The sequence below is a fragment of the Thamnophis elegans genome, chromosome 4 (assembly GCF_009769535.1).
Source record: "Thamnophis elegans isolate rThaEle1 chromosome 4, rThaEle1.pri, whole genome shotgun sequence".
Taxonomy (NCBI): Eukaryota; Metazoa; Chordata; class Lepidosauria; order Squamata; family Colubridae; genus Thamnophis; species Thamnophis elegans.
Window position 1 is genome coordinate 95534910 of NC_045544.1, and position 16160 is coordinate 95551069.

The 16160-nt window shown below is 35.3% G+C and overlaps 1 protein-coding gene across 1 annotated transcript in view; it reads right to left on the reverse strand.

Moving 5' to 3' along the window:
• Positions 1-2825: 2825 nt before the first annotated feature.
• The window catches only part of LRPPRC (leucine rich pentatricopeptide repeat containing), an 89602-nt gene continuing 76267 nt past the window's right edge, over positions 2826-16160 (reverse strand). The window contains exons 31-37 of the mRNA XM_032215090.1: positions 15833-16037; positions 13409-13539; positions 11420-11535; positions 7535-7609; positions 6909-6993; positions 4720-4862; positions 2826-3279 (exon numbers count right to left, since the gene is read on the reverse strand). Of these exons, the coding sequence (XP_032070981.1) occupies positions 3211-3279; positions 4720-4862; positions 6909-6993; positions 7535-7609; positions 11420-11535; positions 13409-13539; positions 15833-16037 (824 nt within the window). The 3' untranslated portion in view covers positions 2826-3210. The remainder of the gene's footprint in view (positions 3280-4719; positions 4863-6908; positions 6994-7534; positions 7610-11419; positions 11536-13408; positions 13540-15832; positions 16038-16160) is intronic.

Genomic DNA, 16160 nt, shown 5'->3' on the forward strand with positions numbered 1-16160 from the left:
ATTAATATTGAGAAAGGATGATTATGATGCAATGTGACTCTTATGTTCATGCATAAAATAATTTGGTTTTTCAACATTGGCCAAATGACCTCTTCATTTACTTTATGATTATTTTTTTACTGAAAGACATTCTTCTTCTCCTGACAGATTAACTCTGTGTGATAGCAGAGACCAAAAAACCATTGAGGATAACTACATTTTACTCTTTTACAGACATTTGTCATCTTGATTTTTAGCTGGGTGAAATGCAGACACTTCCATGTTTTTGCCTTTGTTATTTAAAACATTCACAAGTTCTCTATTTTCATAGTTTAATATACTTTGGTTCCTATAACATACTTTGCACCTCTGTGCATAGAACAGATCTTCTAAAGGACATGTAGGAAAAAGAATTATGATCTACCAAATGGATTGCTGAAAGGATTCAATTACAGAAATATTTTTTTTTTCTGGAGTAGTTCCAAAAAAAGGAGAAATGCCTTTCATTACAAAATAACATTAAACACTTAAATCAACTTCTCTGCAAAACAAAACACTCAAACATGGAGCCACGTGTCATTATCTTAATATATATAAGCACTAGAGAAAAATAATTATAGTGCTAATTAGCAAAACCTGTTGTGCTTTATTACACAGCTCTTTCTTGTTTGCCTGAAAATTTAAGCATAGAAATGGGAGTAATTTCATCACATCATTCTATTATCAATGTGGAGAGCCAATTTGAACTAGGAACCAAAAGATTGAGTTCTAGTGCCACCTTTGGCATGAAAGCCAGCTGCGTGACTTTGGCCAGTCACTCTCTCAGCCCACAATGTCTGGCTTGTGTGACAACCCAGTTACTCAATTCCTGTTGCAATCAATGGATCAACATTTGGCTATCTGAAAAAAAGACACTGCACTTGCAAGAAATATACTAGGAAGAAACAGTAATTCCATTATCAGGATTGATGAGATTTGAACACCCTATGGCAGTGTTGGTGAACCTTTTTGGCACCGAAATGAGAGCGCCGGAAACCAGAAGAGCAGCTCCCTGGTGCGCATGTGTGGGAGCGCTGAAACCTGGAAGAGCCTGGGAGCTACTTTTCTGGTTTCCAGCGTTCCCTCACACACACAACCAGCTGGCCGGAACGAGTGTGCGTGCCAGAACCCGGAAGAGCAACAGGCGATGGCCTGTGTGCCCAAAGATATGGCTCTACATGCCACTTCCGGCACATGTGCCATAGGTTTGCCATCACGGCCGTATGGAGAATGAAGGATAATATTTATAGTAAAGTGCAATGTTATTGCAAAGTGAACAAATATGTAAACAAACTATGGTTTCATGAAGCAATCCCCCAGTGGAAAAATCTGGTGATCTTTCATTTATTTTCATAAATTCCTGGCCCAAGATCTTCTATACAATTCTACCTTCAAGGAAAGTACGTTGCAAAAATGAAGAAATTTGTATTTCTTGGTTATGTGTGGAAGATTATAAAAGTTGCTTTTGGGGAAAAAGCAGAAATGAAACCCTAGAAAGTTGCTATATATCATGTTGCTTAGATTTACAGTGTTATCCTTCAATGCAAATTTCAGTAAGTCAAGAAACTAGATCTTTCTACTTATTGAAGAAAGTTTCTGCTTGTTACTTTTCCAGATCTTCTGAATAATCAAGACTGCCAGAGTGCTGGAACAGATTACTTTGATCCATCTGGATTATTCTTCGATCTGGGCCTGAAACTGAGGTAGAAACAGCAGTAACCATAGCATATGGTATGTGTACTAGGCATTTTGTTTCTGCCTTATTGTCTCTCATGTCTTTCCCAGCATTGTGTGTGCATGAAAATCAACAAGATGATAATTGAGCCATTATACTGCAAGCCCTGGTCCCTTTGAATGAGCATGCAACATTGATGAAAATAGAAATAGGGTGGAGCTTGCATTATAATGCTCTATTTGGCACATTGGCGATTTTGAGCCATTCTGCCCCCACCCCAACGCTGCTGGGGAAGAAAGATACGCAGGACAACAAAAGAGGGACCAAATGCATCGCCTCATCTCTCCACCAATCGGGATCTTTCACATGTTCTCCAAAATGTATGAAGAAAGTTCTTGGCTGCACTTCAAGGGCAGATTGGTTAAAAATGTTCCAAAGTCTCCATATGACAAATACCTTCAACTTTTTAAACATACCACGACAATGTGCCATTAATGTGCTCTCTAATAACAAACTGTACTGAAAGAGAACAGTACAGAAAAATACTCCAGGTTGTGAGTATAAAAAAGTTAACAATGGAAATCTATGGCACTGGTACTAAAGTATATCTAAATTTCTTAGATAAAGCAGTAATTTGTCCAAACTTTGAAAGACAATGAAACATTGGCTGAATTATTTCTGATTATTTATTTGATTTGTATAACTGCCCATCTCACAATTTTTGGTACCCGTAAAAATAATTACAGAACTTTGCATTAGTACAATGACCACTAATGAAATTTGCAGATTTTCTAAAAAGAAACCAACATTTTCAAGGAAATATATACAATATAATACTGGTGAGGATGAGGATTATCTAAGTTCTTGGAGTCTGAGCAAATTCTGAACTTTGAAAGAGCAACAGAAATCTGAAATTTAATTCCTGCAGTTGAATCTGATATCAGAAGTATTCTTATTTTACCCCATTTACATATGAGAAAAGATTGGAAACTCAATCAAAAACAATTAGAAAAAATGAAGAGTTTTTAAGGATCAGAAGGATTTTGGAAAAATTACAACTCTTTCTGTTGGCTGACTACAGATGTTCGTCACCCATTATGGCTACTGTCTTAGTTTTTTGTGCTGGTTTACCCTTACTTATAACCCAATGACTCTTATGTGTGCAGTTGGTTTTTTTAACAAATCATGCATACATGCACAACTTTATTCTTTGAAGCCAGAATTTTACTGGAATAGATGTGCTGAGAGTTGGGAGTAAAATGAATGCAGATCAGAAAAAATGAAGAAACATTGATATATACAGTTCAGGTTTAACTCTTCTATATATAATTTTTGTTAGCAGCAAAATCAATCTTCAAGGTAAAACTATTGTAAATCTGTAATGGTAAAGAAGTCAGTTACATTACACAAAAAGTCCTATTTTTTTCACCTTTATTTTCTGGCAATAACACAGAATTTAAAACAGGCCCTTTTACAATAATCACAGTATTTCTAACAGAAGTTAATATATAAGCAAGTTAATCATCGTCTGATGAATGTGACTGCTTTTCATTCTTTAACTTCTCTGCGTAGAATGTGAAGCTCTCCTACAGTAAGAAAAATCAAGAAAAAAAGGCAAGAAATTGAAGTGAGATCGCAAATAAACCATATTTTAACACATATACCAAGCAATTTCCATATCAAATCCTCAGATTTTTTCTGAAACAGAATATTTGATATATCTATTCTAATGGCAATGATATTAAAAACATAAGGATATTTTTAATGTGGTGTATTGCTTATTCTGTTATAAATTACAATCATTTGTTTAGCAATATTTAAAGTTATGCCACTGAAAAAAGTGACTTAGTACTGGCCTTGACTTATGACTGTCACAGCGTCCCATGGTCATGTGATCAAAATTTGGGTGCTTGGGAACTTGCATTTGTGACCTTCCTAGCATAGTCAATGGGGGAAACTGGATTTGCTTAATGACCATGTGATTCATTTAACAACTACAGTGATTTGTTTAACAACCATGGCAAAAAAGTCATACAAAAGCTCATGAAAAAGTTTTATAAAGTACAAGCTGTCCTTGCTTAACAATGATAATTGGGACCAGAATTTCCACTGCAAAGTTATATGGCGATAAGTGTGACATCACTCTTACTACATTGCTTAGTGACAGCAATTCTGGTAGTCCCCGTTGCTGTCATTAAGTGAGGGATCTCTTTGCAACCTCCTGCTGAATTTCAAAAATGTAGTCAATCAGAAAGCTTGCAGACAGTCGCAAGTCACAAAAAGGTCAATGGGGAGAAAGTGGCTGTTGTGGCATGAATGCAGCTAGCCAGGAGTGGCTCTAGCCAGATACCGGAAGATATCCTGGTGACAGTTGGCACATGGTGCAAGTGACGTCAGGCCAGGATGGCTAGTGTGGAAGGATGCACAGGTGGCTGCTGTGGTATGGGTCACTGGGATTCTGTATTCCATTGCCAAGTTCCTCAGAACAAAAAGTGGGAGGAGTGGAAACAACTTGCCACCTTCCCTACTGGATTCCCCACTTCCTTTGCTTTTGGGGAAGCCAGCAGGGGAGGTCACAGTTGGGGACCATGGGATACTACAACCACTCTAGGTGTGACATTGGTTGCTCTCTGGATGTGCCTGGATCACAATTATGTGACTGTGGAATGGTGGGGATTTCGAGTAGTGGTTTAAACAATACTTTGTTACTGAACAAATGTTTGTTAACTGAGGACTGTATGTAGTAATCAGTTACAATATACATTAGAACTTATTTTACACTAAACCATGCGGTAATCATTTAAAGATAAAATATTCTGCAGATGCATGGTAAACCCACAGCTTGAATCTTTGGCTTAAAAATGCAGATCCCCAAAGTTTCTGTTCCCCCACTAATGAAATCTCCCACTGGAGTAAAACAATAAGGCTTCTCTGAGAAACTTTAATCTGAGCAAAATTAAAATGTTTTATTAAAATTTACAAGCACATATATCCCCCCCCCCCTTTGAAAATCACTAAGCACTCACAGGAGGTTCAGTGAAAGGAACCGGTTGTCCGTATTCTTTCAGAAGGACTGCCAAACGTTTCAAAGTCAGGTCACTTAAGTACATATTTTTTGCTTTCATTTCTTCATATAGAGCTTTACATGAAACTACATCCTTTTCCAAATCTAAAAAAGAAAAACAAACCAAATAATTTGAAAATATTTAAAATTGTCTATTATTCTGTCCATTTTTCTCTTTCTTTCTTTCTCCTATCTATCTATCTATCTATCTATCTATCTATCTATCTATCTATCTATCTATCTATCTATCTATCTATCATCTACTATATCAGAATTCTTTGTGTTCAGAAATATCTAGCTGCACATTTCACAAAGCCAAGATGTGGTTTGAAAGTATCCAACAGACTCAATTTGTTGCTCTACAGCAGGGGTGTCAAACTGGCAGCCCACAGGAAGGGTACATCTTGTGCGAACCATGCCCACCCCAGCTCCGCAAAAGGGAAAAACATCGTGAAATATCACGTGATGGCAACATGATACCTGTGCTCTACAGTAAACCCACTCATCATCCCAGTGAAAGAATACTGGATTTTGTAAATCTGAAGTGGGTCTACAAGTGAAAATTGATTAACTGGCATGATTAAACAAAGTTTTGAAACAGCAGATTAAATTTGCTTATTGATTAATTACTAAAGCTGATTTAGCAAAATCTCTATTTTTGGTATGGAACTGCTAAGAGGTAAGGCAAGTCCCTTGTTCTTACAGTTATTAATCTCAGCTGCAGTAAAGCTTCTACAGAATATGAAACACAAGCCAATCAGAAAAGTGTCACTGGTACTGACTGTTATTGCATTCTTTTAAATAATGATAAGATTGGAGTTTGCTAGGAGATTAAGATATTTACAACCCTGGTTAATGATTCCCATTCAAAAAATAAATTCCTAAAGGTGGTTTTCTGCTTTGAGGTTGCTTTTACACCGAAGCTTTCATCCTCAAGCAACTGAGCCCTTACCATACATAGGCTCTATGGAAGTGTCTTTGCATCTCTGACCTCCAATATAACCCTACTACCGTAACTCCGATATCTTCCTACTGAGCTTGTGCAGCAAAACATTTACTGTTGTTTCTTTGCTTCTTCATGCAATGACTGACAGAAACACTAAACAGTGTTTTGGGAAATTATGCTGAACTGATTTGATTTTCATTTAACTTGTGGTATCTGCTTTTCCAACAGGGAGTTATTTAACTAAAAAGCTTCTATTCCATGGAGCTGTATGCCTCAGATCCCTCCATTTGCCAGGAAGAAACTCCCCACTCACAGCTGCAAGTTGAAGAGTTGCTTTCTAACTGTGGGAGGCTTCAGAATCTGCAGAAAGTGATGGTTTAATAAAGGTATAATAGAAATTGTTAACTTCCCATTCCTTTAAAATGGAAGTATCTATTGTATGAAAGAATAGTGAGATTATGTTTAATGGACCGCATAACTGAGACATTTTCTTAGTAATTCTTTATTCTTGGAAGACTAACAATATAAAGAGCTTCTCCTACCTCACCGCCCACCTACACCTATGCATTGAGAACAGAATTGTAGAGAATTAGTCTCGATGAAAATAGAATGACTATCTATTGGTTTGCTGCCTTTGCCGGAGGTCTGATTTATATAACTCACTCTCTGGGGCGTTTAAGCAACCCTGATCTACTTCCAAATGCAGTGGGTTTCAGCTCCCACCCACATTTCTGTTTCATGAGGAGATGCTACATTTTTAAAAAAAGCCAAAATATCATAACATCCAATCCCCAAAGTGCTTTTTCAAGAGGCAACTGGGCTTTCTGGTTTTTCTTTGAAGACCTTTCCCTTCTCATCCAAGAAGCTTCTTCAGCTCTCTGAAGAATGAGAAGCAAAACGTCTTAAAAGAAAAAGCAAGAAAGTCCAGCTGCCTCTTGAAAAAACACCTTTGGGACAACCGTGACCTGGATAACCGAGAATCTCCGTAGACATAATAACATCCAATATTTCTGAAAACATCTCATCTTGTATGTGTGTTTAGAAATGGAATATTAATAAGTAATACTTGAGATAGCAAAGAATTCTAATGCTTTACAGTGGGAAAAAAACCATTATCAAATTGCTGATATTATTTGAATCAAAGGGTAACCATTAAAATGCAGATATGTACACAAAATGTAAAAAACCTAAACATTAAATCTTACAGTAGCTTTTCAGGAGGTAGTGGAACAGTTGGTCTTGATCTTTGAAATCAGGTATCAGGTCCTGTAAAGTCCTGATCTTTTTGCTCTGGAAAAATTACAGGCACAGAATATTAGTGAAGTATCTTTCATACAGATTTTGGGCTAAAGAAGAACAAAAGTGCTACAGTTTGAATCCAGAGATGCTTTCAGCAGGAAAAAATACAATGTGGACAGCTTATTAGAGAGACCAAGAGATAAAAATATAGGAAACTACCTTGTATCATTGTAATAGTTTATTATAAGCAGTTCTCCAGGGTTTCCCAGATTTCTCCAAAATCTATCTGCTAGGGATTTAATCTGGGGCACTCTGCATACAATTTACGTGCTTTGTCCCTAAGATACAGTGATTTAAGTTGTAAATCATGCCTGTTTAATCACTTTAGAATCAAAAGGAGGTAAGATGTTCATTGTTTATATTAAATTGGAATATCCCCTTTTCTTTTCTCTTCTTGGATTGAGAAAATACAATCTTAATGTACCTGTGAGAATGTTTAACAATGCAAATGCTGATATCAGAACACAATTAAGTAAGGATGCTAGAAAGAATATACTAATTACATTCATTTTTTTAAAAAAAGTTTATATACCTCTCCTTTGGTCCTGGATTTCTGTATAATAAAAGCTATGATAGAATTCTTTTGTTCACTTATTGCTTTGTTTCTCTTGAAAGAAAAAAAAAAGGGGGGGGAGAGAAAAAGAAAGAAAATTAAATGAGCAAAGTAACTGTAATATCTTGATAAATAAAACACACCTAAGGTGAAAACTTTCAATTAGAAAAGTTCACAATAGCCAATAATATATTATTACTAAAGGCCTTAATGGTCAACCAGTTATTATAAACCTGGAGAAAGACACACACATGGGATTCTAAGAGCTATTTTTTCTTCTTTTTCTGGCAAATGCTATTCTTGGCATTATAAACATTATGTTTGCTGCAAAGGGAGAAGAAAATGAAGAAATGGCTTAACAACCCACAGAAAAGAGATTTAGGACTGTAAAAGAAAGAAAGGGGGAAAGACTATTCTTCTCCAATTATTCTGCCAAGCATTCACAAGTGAGGCAGGGATCATAAGGTTAATTATACATTTAATAAGGTGTCAGAGAGATAACTGCTCGTTTCTTTATAAAAATTAAAATGTACAAAGCAAGTTCTCTTTAAAGTATAATTACCTACACTTACACATACAAAAGGACTGATTTCAATCTCTCTATTTTATAAAAGGCTTTCTCTGCCACAGACAGCCACTGCTCAAGAGACAAAAGTTAAACTCAAAGTTTTTTTTTTGACAGACCCGAAAAATCAAGTGTCTGTCCCATCTCAGAAATTCTGTTAGGGAGGGAGAGAAAAGAAAAAAACAGCAAAGCAGACAATAAAACTAAAACATTGTCTGATCTGCTGCTTTGCAAATTTCTCTCTTATTTTTTGAAAACTTGAAAAATATACATTGACTTCTCCACTCGCCAACTCATCAATGTTAAAACCTCTATTTCCCTTCATTTAGAAGTAGAAATATAAGCAAATCCTATAGATCAGGAGTGAGTAATCTTTTAGCAGTTGGGGTGATTAAAAAAAGTTTTAAACCTTTGTGAGGAAGCAGGGCAACAATGGTGTTGAAGAAACCTTTAGCTTTCTTTCTGAACCCTTTAACTCTGGTTTGGGTCTGTGTGTGTAAGAGAAAAATGACTCAAAACAGATGTGCTATAGGATAGTTCACAAACCTACTAATAGTTCAAGCTACAAACATGTTTATTTACTGCTGAATTTAATCAGCATAATTTGAGGAGGCTTCAGTAGACACAAAATGGAGCTGGGATATACATATTATCACTGGGCTACCCTTCTGCTTCAGATTTCTGTGAAGACACATTAATTCAACAAACTATTAGCACCAGAGCTGTCGTGATAGTTGCACGAACTCAAAGAATTTTGTGGTAAACATTAAAGAAGGAAAACTTTTTCTTTCTTTTTTGCTGCGAAACCTGTAATGGTCAGAGAAAATGTGTTTTTGAGTTTTGCTGTATTTTGTTGCCATGATTTAGCAGTAGTGTTAGAAGTAGTATGTGCTCTTTGATTCATGGATTGCTATCCCTCTTCTGCACATTCATAGACTTATTATCACAACTTAGGATATGAAACTATTTCATGAAAGGCATCTTAAAATAAATAGCATTCAATAGAAAATGCTATTTCTGATTCTAATCCCATGCCTTAATTAAATAGTGCATTGTGTATTGAAATCAATGCGTCACTTTCTTTGAGAGAGTTAGTCACAAAATACGGTCCTAAATCCTTGTGAGTTTATTTCTGAGTATCAGCCTTAACAGTATGTGTACATGATTCTGGACCACCACAATAGAATTATGATCTGTGCACCAATTGAGAGATGAAAATATGTAATCTTTATGGCAAAGTTAGCAACTTCTAACAAGCAATATTTTTTTAAAAAAAATCCTTTAAAATATATGTAGGATTCCACCATAATTTGGGGAAAAGGAAGTGATATTTTTAACTTGAAATTAAAGTTAATGACTGAAGCATATTGCAAACCTTTAAAAAGTCATCCTAGATGATAATATAATTGTCAGTGCTAAGAGATGAGAAACATAAGGCATATTGTTCAAAACTCCCATATGGAATTAGTTACAAAAGATCTATATTAATATCATCTCCTACTGCATTTTTCACTAATTGGACAATATTTATTGCTGCCGTCAAAGGACTCGCGCTTCATCCTTTAATAATATGAAATAAGCACAGCTTTTTAACCAAGTTTCATGGCATTCAATTTGAAGCCCACCAGAACATGAACAATATATTTCTGAAGAACAAAAAGAGGACAAAGAAAAAAATCTAATAAATGATGCCTCAATCTCAGCATTTGGGATTTTGAGAGAGGGAGGCTAAGACAGGTTGCTCTTTCTTCCTTTCGATCTTAACACAGTAAAGAGGTCCCCTGGCAATCTAAGAATGGTAAACCAGAGATTCTGCTTTGTTAAATCTGACCAATTATGCTCTATTACAGTAACTTTGTGCAAAGCTGTATATACAGAGAGCCATTAGGCATATCCTTGGTACCAGTAAGATAATGTAACACATTGAAATATTTGAATTAATTTTAAATGAAATTAAAAAACGTTTTACATGAATATTTATAGAAACTCAAAACAAAAAATCCAGTTCTAATTTTATGACATAAAAATGCGTCTTCTAAAACATATCAGTGATACTAACTACCCAATCATCTTCAAAAAACAAACAAACAAGTGTTTTAAGAACATCACTCCAAATCTGCTCACTGATTTTGCATGTACAAATCCAAACCATTTCCTTGAGCAGAAATTAAACAAAATGTAACATTCTAGATAAGCTATTCATAATGATGTCCATTGAAAGCCAATAGAACTCTTCAACGACCAGATGATGACCAAGCACTAAAGTTCTTTTAATTTTTCAAGCAACAGACAAAAACCTTCTTTTACTACAGAGTCCTATTACCTAATTGTTGCTTCAGATGCCGCAAAACATTCTGATTAGGAGAAGGGGGTGTTTTTCTTTCCATGTCCCCTTTAAAGTATTTAGCATCTAAGCAAGAACAAGCATATAAAGCGGTGGTTTTTAAATCAGATACTGGAAGCAGGCTTCTGTTTGACAGAGGGAGCTTATACGAAGCCCACAATTTGCTGGATCATTGTGGTTGTCTGACTGCCACCTGCTGGGAAAGTCAGCCTGCTGAAGCCTGTTTGTGTACATTCCCAGTGCCAGCTCTTATCACTCAGTTTGTTCTGCATTTTTCTCAGCTCTATATTTAGCCCTGTTAAAGTAGCGCAAACATGGTCATCCCATTCCCCGAAGACTGCCAATTCTAAAAGGGAGAGAATATGGTTCACTGCATTTGTCAGTTAACATGCCAGATTAATTGCTTAAAAAAAAAAACTCATTTCAACACTTCAGCAATTGAAAAGCTAAGGAAACCACTGTTTGAAAAACAAAACATTTTTGCTTGAAAAGTAGCTGGATAATGGTAAACCATGTTCACTTTCTGAGGTTTTTAATCTTAATTTTCCATTAAGCAGAGACAGAAAATCCTTTATCAAAAATACAGCCTTGGCTGTCCCTCTCCCACCTGCTCTGCAGAAAAACAGTCTTTTTAATTCTTTAGGCAGGGACCCATTTACAGCAAGTGTATAAGAAGCAGAATATGCTACATCCAGGTTCCATATTTCTAAAGGTGACATATTTAGGATAAACTGGAGATCATATTATTCCGAAAACCACTTGTTCCAGAGAGTTAGAATCATTTCATCTGCCTCCAAAAATATAAACAATTAATAAAAAACAAAAAACAAATATGTACCTGAAAAATTGTAATGTGATACCTGGATATAGTGTACAATAAAGCCTTGTCCATGGAATGTTTTATTATATACACCCCACTTCTTTAGATTTATGTTTGATTCCGGCATATTCTTACCTGCAGAAGAAGCTCAGCATCATTCAGTTTTTCTTGATCTATGTACTGAAGGAAAAGGTTTGTAACAGGCTTATAAATTCCAAACTGATTTGCCAATCTTTCAGCCATGGCACTAACTGCAAAACAAATAAATAAGTATGAATAAATATGGGGAAAATAAAGCTTATTAATATAAAGCTTTGTAAGAGAAAACATTGAAGCTGGGAAAGAAAAGGGAGTATTTCAAAACTGATAACCAACTGTAAATGGATGTCGCAATGCAGGGGTAACCCATAGGAAATGGTAAAAATGTCAACATCTGCATCACATATTAGAGAAAACTTTGATTGGACAATCATGGCCACCAACCTGACTTTTTATCATATTAAAAAGGGAAAAAGGAAGCTATTCCTTCAGTTTTGAACTGTGGGAAGAAGTGGTTCAAGTAATTCAGACACATCATCTTAATAAATACAATTATAATTAAGGATGGGCTATTTGCTTATCCAGTTTTCAAGATTCTGTATCCCAACCCTAATTTTCTGATATTAAACCCAATAAATGAAGCTGTATGTTGATTTTGCTTTTTTGATTATATTTTGTAAGAGGACTGACAAGGTTATGTATACACATTTTTTTAAAAACAGGCCCTTCAAATTCTGATGTTTCAGCCATCTTTATTTAATTTATGTTTCACAGCTCACTGTTGGGCAACTATGGATGGCTTATATCATTAAACAGCTATAAAGCAATTAGAACTTTAAAATTAAAACATTAAAAAGCAACAAAAAAGAATTAATTTATAAACAGGGTTCAGACTTGTAATTTTAATATTTTTAATGGTGGTTTATCAATTTTTGCTACTTTTTAATTTGTAGCATATTTTATTGTTTTAAACTTTTTATGTTATAAACCACATTGTAAAAATATGCTATAAATCAAAAAGTGGTGATTTCACCTTTCAACTTGAACTGATGATCGGTTTTAACTGTGGTTTTAAAAACTTTTTATATTCAAATAGTTCCATTTGATTTTTTATTTTTGTCTATTGGCTGCCTTGAGTACTCTTCAGGTTGAAAGGTTGAGGCAAAAACAGAAGTAATGAATAAATGAACATCGGTTATCAATAAAAAATTAAAACTACCAGCACCGCAATCCTACAGTATTACCGGTAGGATTATATATTTCATTCTGCCTCCGTTGTGGGCAGAGGAGATTTCATCTCAGAACTCTATTTCCCAGCTATCACAGAAACCACCTGGGATTCTTCTCCAATGTCAAAACTCCTCTTGCCGTCCAAACCTGCTCTGGGAAACATGCAGCCCAGCATTTAGTAAAGGTGATCACCTAGGTCAATGTTTTTCAAACTTGGCAACTCTAGGAGGCATGGACTTCAACCCCCAAAATTCCCTAGCCCAGAAATCTAAACATCTTAAAGTTGTCAAGTTTGAAATATATACATATAGGCTGTTTGTGACAGGTAAGAATTCATTATAAGTGATGTTACTTTTGAAATTAACATGAAATGAGGCTTAAAAATAGGGACACTGTGGCTCAGTGGCTAAGACGCTGAGCTTGTTGATCAGAAAGGTCGGCAATTCGACAGTGCGAATCCCTAGTACCGCATAATGGAGTGAATTCCTGTTATTTGTCCCAGCTTCTGCCAACCTAGCAGTTCAAAAGCATGTAAAAATGCAAGTAGAAAAATAGGAACCACCTTTGGTGGGGAGGTAACAGCGTTCTGTGCGCCTTTGGCGTTTAGTCATGCCAGCCACATGACCACGGAGATGTCTTCGGACAGCGTTGGCTCTTTGGCTTTGAAACGGAGATGAGCACCGCCCCCTAGAGTCGAGAATGACTAGCACATATGTGCAAGGGAACCTTTACCTTTACTTTTAACGTTTAAAAACACTCTTTGCTTCAAAAACTGACCAAGTAGGAGAGACTTTCAGAAACAGCTACTGAAGTTTTTTTGTAAACCAGTGGACTATTTTTGCTACACTAACTTACATTTTTCCAAAGCTGTTTCCTCTTTGTCTTCTATCAATTTTCTGAATACAAAGGACAGGTTTGCATCTTCAGTCAGTTGTCTAGAAATGAATTTCTCCTCAATGTATTCTGTGGCAGCATCGTAGTTTTTGCTGGTGAAAATAAAAAGCTGCATTAGCTAAGTCGCTAACGTTAAGAGTTCAATAAAGCAAGACCATGAATGTTTTATTCTATTACTACATTAATATTCCACAGAATAGCAATGTTAAAAGTACTTATCAATCCACTCATGCAGATACTGTTATAACATAAAGTGAAACACATTTATGGGCGAGTGCATAACATCAGCACTAATGCCATTTCCTTCAGAAATGAACTATAACCTCTTCTACTGTTGAATAACATGACTCTTTTGGTAACAGAACAAGATAACACATGGGTTAGTTACCTTTGAAATATGGGGAAGTAAAAATTAAAAAAATATTCCCAGAAAACAAAAGTTACAGGAAAAAACAGTGTGTTTATAATTATTACTTTCTTGACTTTTCCAGAATTACCATTTTGGATGTAGACACAACTATATTAAATGTGATATGCTCATCAGTGCCTGTAACAACCAGGCTGATATCAAAATGAAGATACATGTGCTGTGATATCATTGCAGAAAGGATATAATTCATGTCACAATATCTGACACAAGTATGTTGGCCTCATCATTTGCATCATAATGAATGTGTGAAATTTGCACCTTTGTGTCCTTCTGGGCCTACTCATGGATAGGTTTAATGGTTTTGTTCACATATATTTTTACTTTCTAGTGTAATAGAAATGGCAACATAGGATGAAAGTACTGTAGCCATAAGAAATAAACACAACCTATTGTGCCTTTGATTTTAAAGAGTTTCAGATTACAGCTCTTTAGAGTCTGGCTGCAACAATATGTGGATACACTTAGGCGAATAACATGCCTAAGATAACGGAAAACATCTGCAAGTTCATAGTTAACTGCTAATTTAGAAAGGTACCTGATTCTAAATGCAGCAATATTTTCTCCCTGGAGACAGCTGACATGATGTCTGAATTGATTGATAAAAATGGACTACAGCAAATGAGTAACTGGGCTATAAAATGGCAAAAGGTTTGTACTGACTGTTTGTTACCATGTTCTTCTACCTGACACTACCTTATATGTGTACTTTGGACTTTTCTTGATGTTAAACTGATGTTTAAAAGAAAAGATTGATCCTTCAAGTATTTCCAAAAGACTAGTTTTTTAAAACTGCTTTTAATGAAGGATTTTGGATACTATGGTATTAAGAATTTGTAAAGCCTATTTCTCCTTAGAAGGATGCTAATCCATGTCCAGAAACAGAAAGCATGAACATGGACATGAATCTAGTAAAATGATTATTCAATCTTTCTACCAAGCTTCATCAATATATGTCTGGGGTATACATATCTGTAGCATATTCTACCAAACTACTGACTGTGTGAAAGCAACCAAATTTATTTGAGAGGCTGGTATAAGAGTGAAATAAATAGGACAGGATTTGGCTAATTGGTATATTTAAAATATCTTCAGTGCGTACAGAAGCAGAGATTTTATGGATATAAGCCAACACTCCATATTAAATAAATACTATTAAACCATTCAATGAAGCCAGTATACATCAGAAAACCCACTGTTGATTTTGATGTACTAATACTGTAAAGAGAAGAGAGACAGTATAATTGGAATGTAATACTCCCAAATCTTCTATTAGCTGAAAATAATTTTTAAACATTCCATTAGACAAATATTTATTATTTATTTTAAGATAATCACAATCTTTATACTAATCTTTTATTATTCTGCATTATAACAGGAGTGCAAAACAATTTTAACACACCTGTAAAACTTACTGCTATAAAGTTATGCACTATGCTGTAAATTACAGTATTAGCAAGAATTAGCTTACGTCAACGTTTCATTCAGGTAGACAGAATTTTATAAACATGTATGTTTAATAGGTGAGTCAGTTTAGTGTAGCAGGTGTCAGGCTAGAACCTGGGAGACCATGAGTTCTACTCCTGCATGAAGACGGCCAGTCACTTTCATTCAGTCCTAGGAAGGATGCAATGGCAAACCACTTCTATAAAAACTTGCCAAGAAAATGGCAAGGACTTGTGCTGGCAGTCTTACAAGAATTGGAAACAATTGAAGGGGCGAAAAGAGTTTGATACCATTAGCCTATTGCAAAAGTTCACTTATCCAATAATTTGCATTTTTTGCATTTCATTAAATAGACTCCAACTTTTATTGTTTCTAGGCTAAGAATCTTCAATGGCAGCCAATTCAAGTATTTAAAACCTATGAAGAAAATATTATTTATAAGACAGCAAGATCACTGTAACTCTACTTCCCTCCTAATACAAAGAAGTGGTACCAATTATCGAGTTACCTACTTTTTGATGTGAGCCAATGCAGTGTTGTTGATGAAAAGCATTCTTGGAAATTTAAGAATCCCATGGAGGGGTTCTATTAATTTCTCAATTTCCCTTATACTCTCTTTATCTCCCTTCTGAGCGAATGCCTGGACAAGCCGAGTAATTGTTAGTTGACTGGGTGTCCTACCATTTTTAAGAAGTGCATTGAAGGAAGACATTGCTTCTATTGGATAGATAAAAAAAGAAATGTTATTCAAAACATTGGATCTTGATATTATGTTGCATATTCATAAATCTAATTAATGAGAAGGAAAAATCTTACCAATTCTTTTGTTCAACCCAGCAT